Source organism: Heptranchias perlo, chromosome 35, assembly GCF_035084215.1.
Source record: "Heptranchias perlo isolate sHepPer1 chromosome 35, sHepPer1.hap1, whole genome shotgun sequence".
Lineage (NCBI taxonomy): Eukaryota > Metazoa > Chordata > Chondrichthyes > Hexanchiformes > Hexanchidae > Heptranchias > Heptranchias perlo.
In genome coordinates, this window is record NC_090359.1 from 26,960,776 (window position 1) to 26,980,628 (window position 19,853).

The 19,853-nt window shown below is 50.2% G+C and overlaps 1 protein-coding gene across 14 annotated transcripts in view; it reads right to left on the reverse strand.

The window, feature by feature from the left end:
* Nucleotides 1-10,400: 10,400 nt before the first annotated feature.
* The window catches only part of slc16a13 (solute carrier family 16 member 13), a 32,619-nt gene continuing 23,166 nt past the window's right edge, over nt 10,401-19,853 (reverse strand). For all 14 annotated transcript variants that reach the window (XM_067972260.1, XM_067972259.1, XM_067972256.1 and 11 more), the window contains 3 exons: nt 16,700-17,482; nt 12,365-12,662; nt 10,401-10,769 (listed from right to left, as the gene is read on the reverse strand). In XM_067972260.1, coding sequence (XP_067828361.1) covers nt 12,403-12,662; nt 16,700-17,482 — 1,043 coding nt within the window. In that variant the 3' untranslated portion in view covers nt 10,401-10,769; nt 12,365-12,402. The remainder of the gene's footprint in view (nt 10,770-12,364; nt 12,663-16,699; nt 17,483-19,853) is intronic.

A 19,853-nucleotide genomic window follows, 5' to 3' on the forward strand; every position in this document is an offset into this window, starting at 1 on the left:
CCGAGATTAAGGCCAAGGTAAAGACTTATCTGAAAAGGCATTACCTGGGAGGATAAGATCCCATGTGGTGACTTCAATCCGCAAGACCTAATCAGGAGACCCACAGCTCCAATTTCCTCCTCGTCTCCTGAAGGCACTGACTGTTGCTGAGGCATGAGGCATGATCACAAGATAAACAGTAAACATGCCTCAAAAGATAACTACAGATGAGGATGGCCATGCTGAACGTCCACCCAGAAAGACCCTACGGTCCCCCACCTCCCCACATTGCATAATCCAATTGTTTCTTAAATGATCCCAGATTTTTGCCTCCACCACTGTATCGGAGAGTCCATTCCATATGTTGATCAGTCTTAGCGTGAAGAATAATTCCTGAATCCAGTCCCAAGTCTACTTTTTACTATCGGGATAGTCAACCATGGAGGCTATTTATGTAGTTACCAGATAAACAGAGGATCAAGCTTGTCTGTGATGCTTCCCATGATCAAACAGCCAGCCAACATTCCCTGTCTAGGTTCACCTATGAAGTATGTCTTTACCCAATAAACCATCAGGAAATCAGCACAGACCAAGAATCAGGGCCTTTACCCAGTAAACCATCAGGGAATCAGCAGAGACCAGGGATCAGGGCCTTTACCCAGTAAACTATCATGGAATCAGCACAGACCAGGGATCAGGGCCTTTACCCAGTAAATCCAGAGGGAGACTCACTAAAAAGAAAAGACAACTTTTGCTGAATTTGTGAGCCTTGCTTTGTGGAGTGCTTCAGTGCTTGGTGAAGCTGTTGATGCAGTGAAGCTTTGCACCTGCTAATCAAATACTGGAACAGTAAGTTACAGAGTGTACTGACAGTACCAATTGTTCATCCATCCAACAGAAGGCACCCGCAGTACGGGGGAAGGTGCTCCGTTTATGACCAGGAGACGTCTCTTCTATCTGCCTAAACCGGATTCCATGTGTCTAATCACTTGCGTGTTTTGGCTGCCGTTCTGGACCTGAGCCCATTTCTTCTATCTCCTTTTTTTTCTCTTGTCCTCTCTTGGCCCCATCTCTCCTCTCTCCCATCAACCAGTCATGCCACTCGGCCCATTTCTACTGTCCCTCCATCACCCAGTCATGCCACTCGGCCCCATTTCTCCTCTCTCCCCATCACCCAGTCAGGCCGCTCAGCCCCATCTCTCCTCTCTCCCCATCACCCAGTCAGGCCACATGGCCCATCACTCCTGTCTCCTCCCCTTCCTGTCACCCAGCCATGCCACCTTTCATTTCTCCCTTCTCACGGTACCTATGCCCCCCTAATCCCTACCCAACCCATCATTACTCCAGGACCCTACTCTTCTGCCACCTTTCCAGACTTGCATCCCCCTTGAATAAGCCCACAGCCACCCTTTGTACCTCTCTCCGCATGCCCCTGCCACAGCACAGTGAAATTGCTCCACAGTTCTCTCTCACCGATCTTCCCACCCAGCGGTAAATTATGAGGACAGGTTGCATAAACATGGCTTGTATTCCCTTGAGTTTAAAAGTTTGAGTTCAGAAGCTAATCGAGATAAAAGGGATTTGATAATGAAGATATGGAGAAACTATTTCCTCTAGTGGGGGAGTCCAGAACTTGGGGGCGCAATCTTAAAATTAGAGCTAGGCCGTTTAGGAGTGAAATCAGGAAGCTCTTTTTCGGCACCCGTGGAAACTGTACCCCAGCAAGAGTCAATGACCATGGAATCCGTACACAAGCGAGTCAGTGACCGTGGAACCCGTACCCCAGCGAGAGTCAGTGACCGTGGAACCCGTACCCCAGTGAGAGTCAATGACCATGGAATCCGTACACAAGCGAGTCAGTGACCGTGAAACCCGTACCCCAGCAAGAGTCAGTGACCGTGGAACCCGTACCCCAGCAAGAATCAGTGACGGTGGAACCCGTACCCCAGTGAGAGTCAGTGACCGTGGAACCCGTACCCCAGCAAGAATCAGTGACCGTGGAACCCGTACCCCAGTGAGAGTCAGTGACCGTGGAACCCGTACCCCAGCGAGAGTCAACGACCGTGGAACCCGTATCCCAGCAAGAGTCAACGACCGTGGAACCCGTACCCCAGCGAGAGTCAGTGACCATGGAACCCGTACCCCAGCGAGAGTCAGTGACCGTGGAACCCGTACCCCAGCGAGTCAGTGACCGTGGAACCCGTACCCCAGCGAGAGTCACTGACCGTGGAACCCGTACCCCAGCGAGAGTCAGTGACCGTGGAACCCGTACCCCAGCGAGAGTCAGTGACCGTGGAACCCGTACCCCAGTGAGAGTCAGTGACCGTGGAACCCGTACCCCAGCGAGAGTCAACGACCGTGGAACCCGTACCCCAGCAAGAGTCAGTGACCGTGGAACCCGTACCCCAGTGAGAGTCAACGACCGTGGAACCCGTACCCCAGCGAGAGTCAGTGACCGTGGAACCCGTACCCCAGTGAGAGTCAACGACCGTGGAACCCGTACCCCAGCGAGAGTCAGTGACCGTGGAACCCGTACCCCAGCAAGAATCAGTGACGGTGGAACCCGTACCCCAGTGAGAGTCAGTGACCGTGGAACCCGTACCCCAGCGAGAGTCAGCGCCCATGGAACCCGTACCCCAGTGAGAGTCAGTGACCGTGGAACCCGTACCCCAGTGAGAGTCAGTGACCGTGGAACCCGTACCCCAGCGAGAGTCAGTGCCCGTGGAACTGTACCCCAGTGAGAGTCAGTGACCGTAGAACCCATACCCCAGCGAGAGTTAGCACCCGTGGAATCCGTACCCCAGCGAGAGTCAGTGCCCGTGGAACTGTACCCCAGTGAGAGTCAGTGACCGTAGAACCCATACCCCAGCAAGAGTCAGTGACCATGGAACCCGTACTCCAGCGAGAGTCAGTGACTGTGGAACTGTACCCCAGTGAGAGTCGGCACCCATGGAACCCGTACCCCAGCGAGAGTCAGTGACTGTGGAACCCGTACTCCAGGGAGAGTCAGTGACTGTGGAACCCGTACCCCAGTGAGAGTCAGTGACTGTGGAACCCGTACTCCAGGGAGAGTCAGTGACTGTGGAACCCGTACCCCAGTGAGAGTCAGTGACTGTGGAACCCGTACCCCAGTGAGAGTCAGTGACTGTGGAACCCGTACCCCAGTGAGAGTCAGTGACTGTGGAACCCGTACCCCAGTGAGAGTCAGTGACTGTGGAACCCGTACCCCAGTGAGTGTCAGTGACTGTGGAACCCGTACTCCAGTGAGTGTCAGCGCCCATGGAACCCGTACCCCAGTAAGAGTCAGTGACTGTGGAACCCGTACCCCAGTGAGAGTCAGTGACTGTGGAACCCGTACCCCAGCGAGTCAGTGACCGTTGAACCCGCACCCCAGGGAGAGTCAGTGACCATGGAACCCGTACCCCAGCGAGTCAGTGACCATGGAACCCGTACCCCAGTGAGTCAGTGACCGTGGAACCCATACCCCAGGGAGAGTCAGTGACCATGGAATCCGCACCCCAGCGAGAGTCAGTGACCGTGGAACCCGTACCCCAGCGAGAGTCAGTGACCATGGAACCCGTACCCCAGCGAGTCAGTGACCATGGAACCCATACCCCAGGGAGAGTCAGTGACCGTGGAATCCGCACCCCAGTGAAAGTCAGCGCCCATGGAACCCGTTTCTCAGTGAGAGTTGACAGGCATAGGAAGTGAAGGGGGATCCTCGGTTTGCGGGATGCTACAGGTACAATTTGGAGGGCCTATTTTCCTGTCACACACCTATAGAACAAAGAAGACATAAGACCATAAGAGATAGAAGCAGGAGTAGGCCATGCGACCCTTCGAGTCAGCTCCGCCATTTAATGAGATCATGGCTGATCTGATTTTTACTTCAACTCCACTTTCCTGCCCTTTCCCCATATCCTTTGACTCCCTTGCTGATCAAAAATTTGTCTAACTCAGCCTTGAATGTATTCAATGACTCAGCCTCCACAGCTTTTTGGGGTAAAGAATTCCAAAGATTCACGATCCTCTGGGAGAAGAAATTCCTCCTCATTTCCATCTTAAACGGGCGACCCCTTATTCTGAGACTATGCCCCCTAGTTTTAGATTCCGCCATGAGGGGTAACATCCTCTCAGCATCTACCATATCGAGTCCCCTCAGAATCTTGTATGTTTCATTAAGATCTCCTCTCATTCTTCTAAACTCCAGTGAATATAGACTCAACCTGTTCAATCTTTCCACATAAAACAACCCTTCCATATCCGGAATCAACCTAGTGAACCTTCTCTGAACTGCCTCCAATGCAAGTATATCCTTCCTTAAATAAGGGCACCAGAACTGTACACAGTACTCCTGGTGTGGTCTCACCAGCACCCTGTACAGTTGTAGCATGACTTCCCTGCTTTTATACTCCATCCCCCTAGAAATAAAGGCCAATATTCCATTTGCCTTCCGGATTACCTGCTGCACCTGTATGTTGACTTTTTGTGTTTCATGTACGAGGACACCCAGATCCCTCTGTACCGCAGAATTTTGTAGTATTTCTCCATTCAAATAATATTTTGCTTTTTTATTTTTCCTCCCAAAGTGGATGACTTCACATTTTCCCACATTATATTCCATCTGCCAAATTTTTGCCCGTTCGCTTAACCTGTCAATATCCCTTTGCAGACACTTTGTGTCCTCATCGCAACTTGCTTTTCCACCTATCTTTGTATCATCAGCAAATTTGGCCACAAGACTCTGTTCCTTCATCCAAGACACTGATGTATATTATAAATAGTTGAAGCCCCACTGATCCCTGCAGCACCCCACTAGTTGCAGATTGCCATTTTGAAAATGACCCTTTTATCCCGACTCTTTGTTTTCTGTTACTTAGCCAATCCTCTATCCGTGCCAGTATATTACCCCCTACACCATGAGCTCTTATCTTGTGCAGTAATCTTTTATGTGGCACCTTATCGAATGCCTTTTGGAAATCCAAATATACTGCATCCATTGGTTCCCCTTTATCCACCCTGCCCATTACTTCCTCAAAGAACTCTAATAAATTTGTCAGACATGATTTCCCCTTCATGAAACCATGTTGACTCCTTTATTGTATTATGAGTCTCCAAATGACCTGCTACTACTTCCTTAATAATGGATTCTAGCATTTTAGAACATAAGAACATAAGAAATAGGAGCAGGAGTAGGCCAATCGGCCCCTCGAGCCTGCTCCGCCATTAAATAAGATCATGGCTGATCTGATCCTAACCTCAAATCTAAATTCATGTCCAATTTCCTGCCCGCTCCCCGTAACCCCTAATTCCCTTTACTTCTAGGAAACTGTCTATTTCTGTTTTAAATTTATTTAATGATGTAGCTTCCACAGCTTCCTGGGGCAGCAAATTCCACAGACCTACTACCCTCTGAGTGAAGAAGTTTCTCCTCATCTCAGTTTTGAAAGAGCAGCCCCTTATTCTAAGATTATGCCCCCTAGTTCTAATTTCACCCATCCTTGGGAACATCCTTACCGCATCCACCCGATCAAGCCCCTTCACAATCTTATATGTTTCAATAAGATCGCCTCTCATTCTTCTGAACTCCAATGAGTAGAGTCCCAATCTACTCAACCTCTTCTCATATGTCCACCCCCTCATCCCCGGGATTAACCGAGTGAACCTTCTTTGTACTGCCTCGAGAGCAAGTATGAAATTTATATCATGAGTCAGAGCAAGTATTTTCCCAATGACAGATGTTAGGCTAACTGGTCTATAGTTACCGGCTTTCTGTCTCACTCCCTTCTTGAATAGGGGTGTTATGTCTGCGCTTTTCCAATCCGCTGGGACCTTTCCAGAATCTAGTGAATTCTGGAAGATTACAACCAATGCATCCACTATCTCTGTAGCCACTTCCTTTAAGACCCTTGAGACCCAAAAGAAGACACTTTTGTTGCCACGCTGCTTACACTGGCGATATATCCTCCTGAAAACTTTGATCTATAGGTTGCTGGGAGGTGCCTGCAGAGAGAAATTCTTAGTGCAGGTCCAGGAAATTTATACCATGAGTCAGGGTTCTAGGAAGCAGTGTGATTCCTGTTTGGCAATTTCACAAGAATTACTCCCAAAAGCAGTCCATTGTGTGAACTGTTTGGGAGTCGCTTCAGTGAAGTGATAAACACTCAATTATAAATGTGAGGATTTCTTTTATCAGTTTGGCACAGGGACGATCAGAAATTCTGCAAAATGTCAAGGATGACTTTGTTGGATCTCCCCCTCCCCACCGCCGACACCACCCTGCCCCCCATCCTCTCCTGAAGACGCTGACTCAACCAACAACTTGCATTATATAGCACCTATAACGTAGTAAAACGTCCCAAGGCACTTCACAAGAGCGATTATCAGACAAAATTTGACACCGAGCCATATAAGGAGATATTAGGACAGGTGTCCAAAAGCTTGGTCAAAGAGGTAGGTTTTAAGGAGCGTCTTAAAGGTGGAGAGGCAAAGGGGTTTAGGGAGAGAATTCCAGAGCTTGGGGCCTGGACGGCTGAAGGCAAAGCCACCAATGGTGGGGCAAAGGAAGTGGGGGTTGGACAAGAGGCCAGGGTTGAAGGTGCACAAAGATCTCGGAGGAGGTTACAGAGATAGCGAGGGGCGAGGCTATGGAGGGATTTGGGGTGCCTGCTGGAGGTCTCTCACTGGAATTCAGGGTCCATGGGCACCAGGCTCCCTCCAGTACCCCACCTAAGGGGCCAGTCTACATAAGCAGAAAACCGGTAGATTCGGCATTGATCGGGAACTCTGTGCCGGCACCTTCCGGAGCAGAGGGGAGACAAGCAGAAAGAGAAACGTGAAATGGCGGCCTGGAAATTTTATTCAGGGTTTTCCAAGTTCCAATTTAGAATAAATGCTCCCCCTTTCTTACATCCACACTGGCTCGAAGTGAAAGTGGTTGGAACTAGGCCATGACCTGGGTCAAACTGGGCAAACAATGAATTCAGGACTAATGGCAGGAAACTCCACTTCACATGAAGAGGGATCAACATGTGGGCTGGACTCCGGTTAGGTCAGCAAAGTCAAAAGCCCTCGATAGTTTGCATAAACATGGCTTGTATTCATTGGAATAGGAGGAGGCCATTCAGCCCCTCCAGCCTGGTCCGGCATTCAATTAGATCTTGGCTGATCTGTACCTTAACTCAGTCTACTCGCCTTGGTTCCGTAACCCTTAATACTTAATACCTAACAAAAATCTATCAATCTCAGTTTTGAAATTTTCAATTGACCCCCAGCCTCAACAGATTTTTGGGTGAGTTCCAGATTTCCACTCCCCTTTGCGTGAAGAAGTGCTTCCTGACATCACCCCTGAACGGCCTAGCACTAATTTTAAGGTTACGCCCCCTTGTTCTGGGATTTTCCCCACCAGAGGAAATAGTTTCTCTCTATCTACCCTATCAAATTACCTCAATTAGGTGACCCCTTAATCTTCTATACTCAAGGGAATACAAGCTTAGTCTATGCAACCTGTCCTTATAATTTAACCCCTTTAGCCCCGGTATCATTCTGGTGACTCTGCGCTGCACCCCTTCCAAGACCAATATATCCTTCCTGAGGTGCGGTGCCCAGAAATGAACGCAGGATTCCAGATGCGGTCTAACCAGTGTATATTCCCTTGAGTATAGAAAGTTGAGGGGTGATCTGATCAAGGCGTTTAAAATGTTAAAAGGATTTGATAGGGTAGATACGGAGAAGCTATTTCTTTTCCTCTAAAGAGGGAATTCAGAACGAGGGGACATAATATTAAAATTAGAGCCAGGCCGCTCTGGAGGCACTTTTTCACCCAAAGGGTAGCGGAAATCTAGAACTCTCTCCCCCAAAAGACTGGATCAATTGGAACTTTCAAGACTGAGATAGATAGCTTTTTGTTTCTGTAAGAGTATCAAGGGATACGGAGCAAAGGCAGATAAATGGAGTTGAGGTGCAGATCAGCTATGATCTAATTGAATGGCGGAGCATGTTCGAGGGACTGATTGGCCTCCTCCTGTTCCTAATCATTCACAAGACAGTTAGACACTGTGATGGGTGAGTGGTAGATGGTGGAAACCTTTGCCATCCATATCTGGTGATCTCGAGTGGGTGCAGTTTTCCTTCTACTACATGTCCTGGGATCAGGGCTCCCTCTTTTGCTGGTCCCCTGAAGGTTGGGGGCTGGTCTGAAATAAATCTGCCAAGCACCCAAGCCTGCCTCTGAACATTTTGTCTCTCCTTTCCTTGAAGGAAGGTGCCAAGCCTTGCTGGTCTACCAGCTGGCCCCTAGCCCCAGTCACCATGTACAGGTGGCCATTCTTTGTGTTCCCGTGAGCTATTTAACCCTGGTGTGAATCACAGCGAAGCACTCACCCAACACTGTCACAGGTGCATCTTCCAGGGGCAGGATCCCTGTCTGATTTCACTCACCACTTTACACCCCAGTAGAAAGAACTTGTATTTATATAGCCCCTTTCACAACCTCAAGGTGTCCCACAGCGCTTTACAGACAACTAAGTACTTTTTGAAGTGTGGTCGCTGTTGTAATGGTGCTGAGGCCAATTGTTGCACCCGAACTGCTGCTGTGGGTGATATTGGCTAACACAGCACGGAACCAACCTTGGGATCTTCCTGATCTACGTGGCTCAGTACAACGGCCAGTACAATCACCCACTGAGCCAGTACTGCTGTCCACATTTATACATGGGATAAACCAGCCACCAGTGTAGATTTATACAGCGGCAGGGAAGGAGTTAACATGTCTGTAACACTGCGCCGATTAGATCCAGCCACAGGGGCTGAGGTAGGTGGCTCTCCAAGAACACACATGAATGCAGGGAGCAAGAAAGTCTCAAGAAATAAGGGGTTACCTCTCACCGCCTCGCCCCTCCCAATCCCTGTAACCTCCTACAATGTCCCCCCCCAACCCCACCCAATCTCTCCGTTCCTTTGACTCTGGCCTCTTGTGTATCCCCCCACCTCACCATTGGCGGCCGTGGCGTCTGCCATCTAGGCCCCATGCTCTGCAATTCCTTCCCTGAACCTCTCCGCCCTCCTTGAAAACCCACCTCCTTGAGCAAGTTTTTGGCCACACCTCATATCCCCTCCTTTGCCTCAGCACCCCTTTGTGAAGTACCATGGGGTAGGTTTCTACTATAAAGGCATTATATAATTGCCAGTCATTGTTGTGTAATCGTATTCTATTACACCCGCTGCTACTGTTTGAGCAGCCCCTCCGTTCTGCTTCCATTTAACGGATTACCACAGGCTGCTTTCTTCGGTCACTTCTGAAGTCACAGCGGAGAAACATCCACGTTGAACTTTTTAAAATCCTTTTGATATTTTCAACTTTTTAACAAATTTTTTGTTGTTCAAATAATTCCATCCCAGATGTACAATCAGTCTTATTGTCTCTGCCGAACAGAAATGAACGTGCTGGCTCTCTCGCAGGTGTCCAGTCCCAAGGAACATAGAAACAGGAAGGATGTGAAAGAAAAAATTCACATTTCTGTCACGCCTTTCACGACCTCAGGATGTCCCAAAACCCTTTACAGCCAATGAAGTATTTTTAGTCACTGTTGTAATGTAGGAAACGCAGCAGCAAATTTGCACACAGCAAGATCCCACAAACAGCAATGTGATGATGACCAGATAATCTGTTTTTTAAAGTGATGTTGGTTGAGTGATAAATATTGGCCCAGGACACCGGGGAGAACTTCCCTGCTCTTCCTCGAATAGTGGCCGTGTGGTCTTTTACGTCCACCTGAGGGGCAGACAGGGGCCTCGGTTTAATGTCTCACATGAAAGACGGCACCTCCGACAGTGCAGCACTCCCTCAGTACTGATGTGGAGATGCCGGTGATGGACTGGGGTTGACAATTGTAAACAATTTTACAACACCAAGTTATAGTCCAGCAATTTTATTTTAAATTCACAAGCTTTCGGAGGCTTCCTCCTTCCTCCTTCCTCCTCCCTCAGTACTGGCACTGGCAGTGTCAGCCTGGATTATGTGCTCAAGTCTCTGGAGGGAAGTAGGCCATTCAGCCCCTCGAGCCTGTTCTGCCATTCAATTTGATCACGCCTGATATGTACCGCGACCCCTGATCCCCTTCAGCACCTCACCAAAGTAGCCAGTCTTCAAGTCCGAGCCCGGACAGTGAACGGCGACAGGCTAATCGTCGCAGTGTGAGAAAGGCCAATCCTATCCTCACCCAATACCCACACACCCGCTTTCCAGCGGGAGTCACTGGATAGCGGCCAGGAGTAGGAACCCTGGCCCAGGCACACCAGGGTCAATTGTGGCATCCCTAGAGCCTTCAATACAAATTAACTCGGCACTGACCATGGATATATCACCTGCGGCCTCATAGTTTGCAGCTGCCTGAGTTTTAACAAAGAGAAGAGAGAATGAGTGTATTTAAAATTCTTTTATTTTTTCAACATTCTCAGTTTCTGTAAAATGCAGCAACGAATGGGCAGGCTTTTTGGGAGGGGAAGGAGCAGGGGAATTCCTGAGAAATTGCTCTGAGGGGCCCTGAAAGACCCTATTTCAAATCAGCTCCATGGCCCATTCCCATCACCGCCCGCCCCCCACCCCATCTCAAGTCACAGTTAAACCCAACTCCCGAGTTACAAGGCACAAAAGTGGCGCGAGTCTGGAGCGAGGGAAACAGAGGCAGTGGAAGCATTGACGAGGTCCAGTCGCAAGTTTTCCATCGCCAGCTGCTGCTCTGTGTCAAGACATCATGTCCAAATCTCTTTTACAGTCAGTTTAAACAAACCTGTGGTTGAAAATATCAAGAAAATATAAACCTTTTGATAAACAAAATGAAGGAGTTCCAACATTACTGAATTCCAGTTGAGCCGAGTTATTTAACACAGTCTCTCGACAACAATATCAGTTTGGGGGTGTGGGGGGAAGAGGGGAAGAGACTCAGCTCGTGGGCCCTAGCAGGTGTAGGTGTCTAGAGAGCCAAGTGGGGCTTATCTAAGTTACAGTAATAAAGGGCTGGATTGTTCTGTTCCTCCAGGAATACAACCACAGGGGTAAGTCCCTGAACAAAGTTGGAATTGCAGCTTCTTCCAGGAAGAGGGGTAACATAGCCTCACCTTGAGAGGGGAGAGGAAAATTGGAGGCTGGGGAGGAAATGGTGATGGGGGACGACGGGAGAGAGGCAATTGCTTGGCCACACTGCTCAAACTCAACTAACAAGCAGCATTCACATCAAAGACTGCTGCTCGACAATAGAGTGGGTTGTGCGGGGGCTGGAAGTGGGGAAAGAGGAAAGTGAACTAGGGACCCTCTGGTCTGTATGACTCAGTTACACAGTGCCTTTACCAACAGCAAGCACACCCGTATCACTCGTGCTGGTGAACTCCCGTCTCTGCTCCGGCTGCATTAGCCCGACAAACCCCCAGTTAATGGCTGCAGTGGCCATACCGGGTGTATCTACCTGTGCAACAGCCCGGAGCAGCGTTAAAGCCCTTCAACACTGCTGACGGAGGCTTCGACCCTCCTGATTCTCTCTCCTCTCACAGAGGTGCTTGCCTCAGGCGTCATCTGTCACACGAGCCTGCTAACGGTAAGTGCCGACAGGCTATTCAACAGTAGAGGCCATCACGCCCCCAACAACCATACACACACGCACAGCCACAGACTTTCCAGCAGGAGTCACTGGACAGCAGACAGATGGCTGATTCCTTTACCCCAACTGAGGGGCGCTGAGGCCAACTTAGACCCCCTTCCCCGCTCCCCCGACCACCTCCCCTCCCCACCCCGGCCGAGATCAGTTAACTCATGCACAGATCCAGATTGGAACCAGGAGTCCTCCTGGTCTGCATGGGTCAGTTACCCAGCATCTTTATAAACTGAGGCACGGCTAAAGCAGAACATGGTGTTACAACCTCAGCTTCAATCACAAGAGATCTTTTGGGGGCTGGGGGCGGGGGGTGGGGGGGGGGGAGAACAGGGTAAGGGAGAAAGAATCAGTCATTTTTAATTGGCTGCCTAGAATGACACCACTATTCCCGGCCAGAATGGAAATGATTGGGTAATTTCCCCCGTCAATTACGCACTGCTATACGTGACTGGAATTGATTTTATGCACATAATTTGTATGATGTGACTATCCTCCACTCATTGCATTTTGCTGGAGAAATAATCTTGCTTTTATTGGGAGACTTTGCTGTAGTTTCGGTCGTGAGTTCGGTTTGCTGTAGTTCGTAGAGATGCTGTTTAAATAGACTTTGTTTCCTGAGCAAATAGACACTGTTTGCCGTAAGTCCCACCTCACCTCCAACTCACTGGCTGACACAGTGACATCAATACTCACTCTGTTTTTAATTTGAGTTGGAGACAGCTTAATTTAATCCTCACCATCAGCTCCCAACGTCAGCAGCAAGTCATCTCTGGGCTCAGGCCATCTCTGAGTTTATCGAGGCAGCATCGCTGGGCTCATTCGGGGGGCCCTGCAGCTCTAACCCGGATCCATTCAAGACGGCCATGGGCTTTTGTTCCTCTGCCTTGTCCTCCGTCTGGGGCTGAGTGGCAGGCAGGAGGGGGAAGCAGGACAAGGAATTGGGCAGACCAAAAAGGACGAGGCTGCCAAGCAGGAGGAAGCCGCCCGCCACCAGGAACGAAGCCGTGTAGTTACCGGTCGCGTCGTGCAGCCAGCCTGGAAGCGAAAGGGGGCGAACAGTTAGCTCAGTGCACGTCTGCTTCAAGCGGAAGCTTTAAAAAGGCCAAAACTAGTCAACATGGGTCTGAGCCTTTCAGTGTCAGCCATGGCTCAGGGTCTGAAGGTCGTGCATTCGAGCCCCACTCCAGAGACTTAAGCACATAATCTCAGCCAACACTCCCAGTGCCAGTACTGAGGGAGTGCTGCACAGTCAGAGGTGCCGTCTTTTGGATGAGATGTTAAACCGATGCCTTGTCTGCTCTCAGGTGGACGTAAAACATCCCACTGCATTATTTCGAAGAAGAGCAGGGGAGTTCTCCCCGGTGCAACTCGGCCAATATTTAACCCTCAACCAATATCACTAAAAAACTAATTATCTGGTCATTCTCACATTTCTATTTGTGGGATCTTGATGTGCACAAATTTGCTGCCGCGTTTCCTACATTACAACAGTGATACAAGTCTTTCATTCACCTCTGGGAGCTCAGTACAAATGTATTTCAGACTGATGAGATGCTCATCAATCTGTTGGTCGCAAGGATCCAATATCATGTGAGTTTGGACAGAGTCGGTGCGGGTATTGATAGGACTTCAGCTCACAATATAGAAATGTACCTAATCTGGGATTCATTAGCAAAAACAGAAAGCAAATACACAGAGGCCAAAGGAGGGCTGGTATGGGAAATGGAAATATCTCAAGGTCACAACTTAGAGCAATAGGTTTCAAACTGTTGTGTGGAGTCTCCCTGCAAATACTGGCACGTTCCCAGGGACCCCCTGCAAATACTGGCACGTTCCCGGGGACCCCCTGCAAATACTGGCACGTTCCCGGGGACCCCATACAAATACTGGCACGTTCCCGGGGACCCCCTACAAATACTGGCACGTTCCCGGGGACCCCCTGCAAATACTGGCACGTTCCCGGGGACCCCCTGCAAATACAGGCACGTTCCCGGGGACCCCCTGCAAATACCGGCACGTTCCCGGGGACCCCCTGCAAATACCGACACGTTCCCGGGGACCCCCTGCAAATACTGGCACGTTCCCAGGGACCCCCTGCAAATACCGACACGTTCCCGGGGACCCCCTGCAAATACTGGCACGTTCCCGGGGACCCCCTGCAAATACTGGCACGTTCCCGGGGACCCCCTGCAAATACAGGCACGTTCCCAGGGACCCCCTGCAAATACCGACACGTTCCCAGGGACCCCCTGGAAATACTGGCACGTTCCCGGGGACCCCCTGCAAATACTGGCACGTTCCCGGGGACCCCCTGCAAATACTGGCACGTTCCCAGCGACCCCCTGCAAATACCGACACGTTCCCGGGGACCCCCTACAAATACTGGCACGTTCCCGGGGACCCCCTACAAATACTGGCACGTTCCCGGGGACCTCCTGCAAATACTGGCACGTTCCCGGGGACCCCCTACAAATACCGGCACGTTCCCGGGGACCCCCTACAAATACTGGCACGTTCCCGGGGACCCCCTGCAAATACCGACACGTTCCCGGGGACCCCCTGGAAATACTGGCACGTTCCCGGGGACCCCCTGCAAATACTGGCACGTTCCCGGGGACCCCCTACAAATACTGGCACGTTCCCAGGGACCCCCTGCAAATACCGACACGTTCCCGGGGACCCCCTACAAATACTGGCACGTTCCCGGGGACCCCCTGCAAATACTGGCACGTTCCCGGGGACCCCCTGCAAATACTGGCACGTTCCCGGGGACCCCCTGCAAATACTGGCACGTTCCCGGGGACCCCCTGCAAATACTGGCACGTTCCCAGGGACCCCCTGCAAATACCGACACGTTCCCGGGGACCCCCTGGAAATACTGGCACGTTCCCGGGGACCCCCTGCAAATACTGGCACGTTCCCGGGGACCCCCTGCAAATACTGGCACGTTCCCGGGGACCCCCTGCAAATACCGACACGTTCCCGGGGACCCCCTGCAAATACTGGCAAGATCCCGGGGACCCCCTACAAATACTGGCACGTTCCCGGGAACCCCCTGCAAATACTGGCACGTTCCCGGGAACCCCCTGCAAATACTGGCACGTTCCCGGGAACCCCCTGCAAATACCGACACGTTCCCGGGGACCCCCTGCAAATACTGGCAAGATCCCGGGGACCCCCTGCAAATACCGACACGTTCCCGGGAACCCCCTACAAATACTGGCAAGATCCCGGGAACCCCCTGCAAATACCGACAAGATCCCGGGGACCCCCTGCAAATGCCGACACGTTCCCGGGGACCCCCTACAAATACTGGCAAGATCCCGGGGACCCCCTACAAATACTGGCACGTTCCCGGGAACCCCCTGCAAATACTGACACGTTCCCGGGAACCCCCTGCAAATACTGACACGTTCCCGGGAACCCCCTGCAAATACTGACACGTTCCCGGGAACCACCTACAAATACTGACACGTTCCCGGGAACCACCTACAAATACTGACACATTCCCGGGAACCCCCTGCAACTACTGACACGTTCCCAGGGACCTCCTGCAAATACTGACACGCTCCCGGAGATCCCCTGTAAATACTGACACGCTCCCAGGGACCCCCTGTTAATACTGATATGCTCCTGAGACCCCCATGTAAATACTCACACACTCCCGGCGGACCCTTGGGCTAACTTTTGAAAGACAGGGTCAGCTACTGAAAGGAAAACAGTGATATCAATGCAACTGAGGCACTCTTAAAGGACGGAGCAGTGTAGAGGGAGCATTACTCTGTATCTAGCCTGTGCTGTACCTGCCCTGGGAGTGTTTGATGGGACAGTGTAGAGGGAGCTTTACTCTGTATCTAACCCATGCTGTACCCGCCCTGGGAGTGTTTGATGGGATAGTGTGAAGGGAGGTTTACTCTGTATCTAACCTGTGCTATACCTGCCCTGGGAGTGTTTAATAAGATAGTGCAGAGGGAGCTTTACTCTGTATTTAACCTGCACGGTACCTGTTCTGGGAGCGTTTGATGGGACATACTGTTCCATTTTCAGCATTCTTCACTCTAATAAGCACAAAAGATTCATTGTGTGGGCAAAACTGTACCAAATGGAGTTCAGTGTGGGACAGTGTGAGGTCATTTGGATCCAAGAAACCTGAATCAGAGTATTTTCTAAATGGTGAAAAACTAGAGACTGTGGAGGAGCAAAGTGATTTGGGTGTCCATCTAAACAAATCATTTAAAAAGGTACAAAAAGCAATCAAAAACAATAATGGAATGTTGGCCTTTATCTCAAGGAAGCTGGAATGTAAAGGTTATGCTTCAGTTGTACAGAGCCTTGGTCAGACCCCATCTGGAGTACTGCGTTCAGTTCTGGCCACCGCACCTCAAAAAGGATATATTAGCCTTGGAGAGGGTGCAGCGCAGGGTCACTAGAATCATACAGGGGGGTTAAAGGTTAAATTATAAGGACAGATTACATAAACTTGTCTTCTGTTCCCTGGAGTATAGAAGATTGAGGGGTGATCTGATCAAGGTGTTTAAAATAATAAAAGGATTCGCTAGGGTAGACACGGATAAACTATTTCCTCTGGTGGGAGAACAAGGGGGCAGAACCTTAAAATTAGAGCCAGGCCGTTCAGGGGTGATGTCAGAAAGCACTTCTTCACACAAAGGGGAGTGGGAATCTGGAAAACTCCCCCTCAAAAAAGCTGTTGAGGCTGGGGGTCAATGGAGCTTTCAAGGCTGAGATCGATGGATGTTTGGTAGGTAGGGGTAACAAGGGATATGGAGCAAAGGCGGGCAAATGGAGTTGAGGTGCCAATCAGACAATCTAATTACCATCAATTGACAATCATTGAATGGCAGAGCAGGCTTGAGGGGCTGAATGGCCTACTCATAGGAACAGGAGGAGGCCATTCAGCCCCTCAAGCCTGTTACGCCGTTCAATTAGATTGTGGCTGATCTGTATTTCAACTCTATTTACCCGCCTCACTTCCGTATCCCTTGATACCCTTGGCTAACAAAAATCCAGTTCTTAAAAGAAAAAAAAGAAAATCCCAAAAGGGCTGCTTTTACCTGATATTGGGGCTCCCAGCAGACCTCCCACACTCTCCAGCAGCTGCAGCAGTCCCAGTGCTCCGTAAATCCTCCCAATCCCAACTATCTCCGGCAGCAAGGAAAACACCACTGGCGTCAAGGCTCCGGAGAAAAAGCCGTAGGCAACGCTGATCAACATCAGCACGGGGTAGGTGCTGCCAAAGGGAATGACAATCAGGCTGAGTCCCGTGAGCAAGGTGAAGAGCACCAGGATATGAACCAGGCGCATCTTCTGCAGGTCCGCGAACCAGCCGGATAGGAGCCGGCCGATCAGGTCGGCCACTGCCGCCACTGACATCAGGAACGCCGCCTGATACTCGTCAAAGCCGATCGAGCGAGCGTGTGCCACAAAGTGGACATAAGGCACGAAGTAGCCGGTGTTTATCAAGGTGATGGCCAGCACGAAGGTCAGGAAGGGCCACTGTCGGAGCAGGGTCAGGTCCAGCAGGTCAAAGATCAAGCCGCAGGCGCCGTGGCAATGGGACTGCCCGGCGCTCGGATCCACGGCAACCAGGTCCTCCTTCAGGGTCAGGGGTCGGATCAGCGCCCCGCAGACCATGAGGTTGAGCATCATTCCCGCGATGATCAGCAGCGCCCCCCTCCACGTGTACTCGTCCGTCAGGTACTGGAAGAGAGGGGAGAAAACGAAGGAGGAAATGCCGACCCCGGTGAACGCCAGCCCCATCGCCAGAGTTCTCCTCTTGGTAAAGTACCGACTGACCGCAGCAACCGTTGGGGTGAAGACTAACGCCCACCCAAACCCTGCCAAACAACAGGAGGACGCAGTGTTTACACAGGACAGTTCAACAGGAGGACGCAGTGTTTACATAGGACAGTTCAACAGGAGGACGCAGTGTTTACATAGGACAGTTCAACAGGAGGACGCAGTGTTTACATAGGACAGTTCAACAGTGAAACCTAAATGCAATACAGCGTCACTCTATCGGGACCCCATTTAAAGGGCCCGGTGAGTGACTGAACCTCTAGCTACAACAGCTTGCATCCCACGGTCTGTGCTGAGGGTACGACAATTGGGCTCAGTGCCCTCGAGGGTGGGGTAGATGGGGAAGAGGAAGAGGGTGGTCAGCCATGGCTCAGTGGGTAGCGCTCTCGAGCCTCTGAGTCAGAAGGTTGTGGGTTCAAGTCCCACTCCAGAGACTTGAGCATATAAACCAGGCCGACACTCCCAGTGCCAGTACTGAGGGAGTGCTGCACTGTCGGAGGTGCCATCTTTCGGATGGGACGCTAAACCGAAGCCCCGTCTGCCCTTTCAGGTGAATGTAAAAGATCCCATAGCGCTATTTCAGAGAGCAAGGGAGTTCTCCCTGGTATCCTGGAAAATATTTATCCCTCAACCAACATCGCTAAAACAGATTATCTGGCCATTATCTCATTGCTGTTTGTGGGATCTTGCTGTGCGCATATTGACTGCCACGTTTTCTACAACTCTTCAAAAGAACTTCATCGACTGTAAAGCGCTTTAGGATACCCTATCATGTCAAGCAAGGGAGGAAATAGCTGAGGCTCTAACCATCATTTTCCAATCCTCTCTGGCTACAGGTATGATTCCAGAGGACTGGAGGACTGCTAACATTGTACTATTGTTTAAAAAGGGAGCATGGGATAGATCGAGTAATTACAGGCCAGTCAGCCTAACCTCGGTGGTGGACAAATTATTGGAATCAATTCTGAGGGACAGTATTAATCGTCATTTAGAAAGGCACGGATTAATCAATGACAGTCAGCATGGATTTGTTAAGGGAAGGTCGTGTATGACTAACTTGACCGAATTTTTTGAGAAGGTAACAAGGAGGGTCAATGAGGATAGCGCGTTTGATGTAGTCTATATGGATTTTTAGCAAGGCTTTTGACAAGATCCCACATGGCAGCCTGGTCAGAAAAATAAAAGCCCATGGGATCCAAGGGAAAGTGACAAGTTGAATCCAAAATTGGCTCAGTGGCAGGAAGCAAAGGGTAATGGTTGACGGGTGTTTGTGTGACTGGAAGGCTGTTTCCAGTGAGATTCTGCAAGGCTGAGTACTAGGTCCCTTGCTTTTTGTGGTATATATCAACAATTTAGACTTAAATGTAGGGGGCATGATTAAGAAGTTTGCAGGTGATACAAAAATTGGCCGTGTGGTTGATAGTGAGGAAGAATGCTGTACACTGCAGGAAGGTATCAATGGACTGGTCAGGTGGGCAGAAAAGTGGCAAATGGAATTCAATCCGGAGAAGTGTGAGGTAATACTTTTGGGGAGGGCAAACAAACCAAGGGAATACACAATAAATGGTGGGATACTGAGAAGTGTAGAGGAACAGAGGGACCTTGGAGTGCATGTACATGGTGCCCTGAAGGTAGCAGGACAAGGTGATAAGGTGGTTAAGAACATAGGAACATAGGAACAGGAGTAGGCCATTCAGCCCCTCGTGCCTGCTCCGCCATTTGATAAGATCATGGCTGATCTGTGATCTAACTCCATATACCTGCCTTTGGCCCATATCCCTTAATACCTTCGATTGCCAAAAAGCTATCTATCTCAGATTTAAATTTAGCGATTGAGTTAGTATCAATTGCCGTTTGCGGCAGACAGTTCCAAACTTCTACCACCCTTTGTGTGTAGAAATGTTTTCTAATCTCGCTCCTGAAAGGTCTGGCTCTAATTTTTAGACTGTGTCCCCTACTCCTAGAATCCCCAACCAGCGGAAATAGTTTCTCTCTATCCACCCTATCTGTTCCCCTTAATATCTTATAAACTTCGATCAGATCACCCCTTAACCTTCGGAACTCCAGAGAATACAACCCCAATTTGTGTAATCTCTCCTCTTAACTTAACCCTTGAACTCCAGGTATCATTCTAGTAAACCTACGCTGCACACCCTCCAAGGCCAATATATCCTTCCGAAGGTGCGGTGCCCAGAACTGCTCACAGTACTCCAGGTGCGGTCTAACCAGGGTTTTGTATAGCTGCAGCATAACTTCTGCCCCCTTGTACTCCAGTCCTCTAGATATAAAGGCCAGCATTCCATTAGCCTTATTGATTATTTTCTGCACCTGTTCATGACACTTCAATGATCTATGTACCTGAACCCCTAAGTCCCTTTGGACATCCACTGTTTTTAACTTTTTACCATT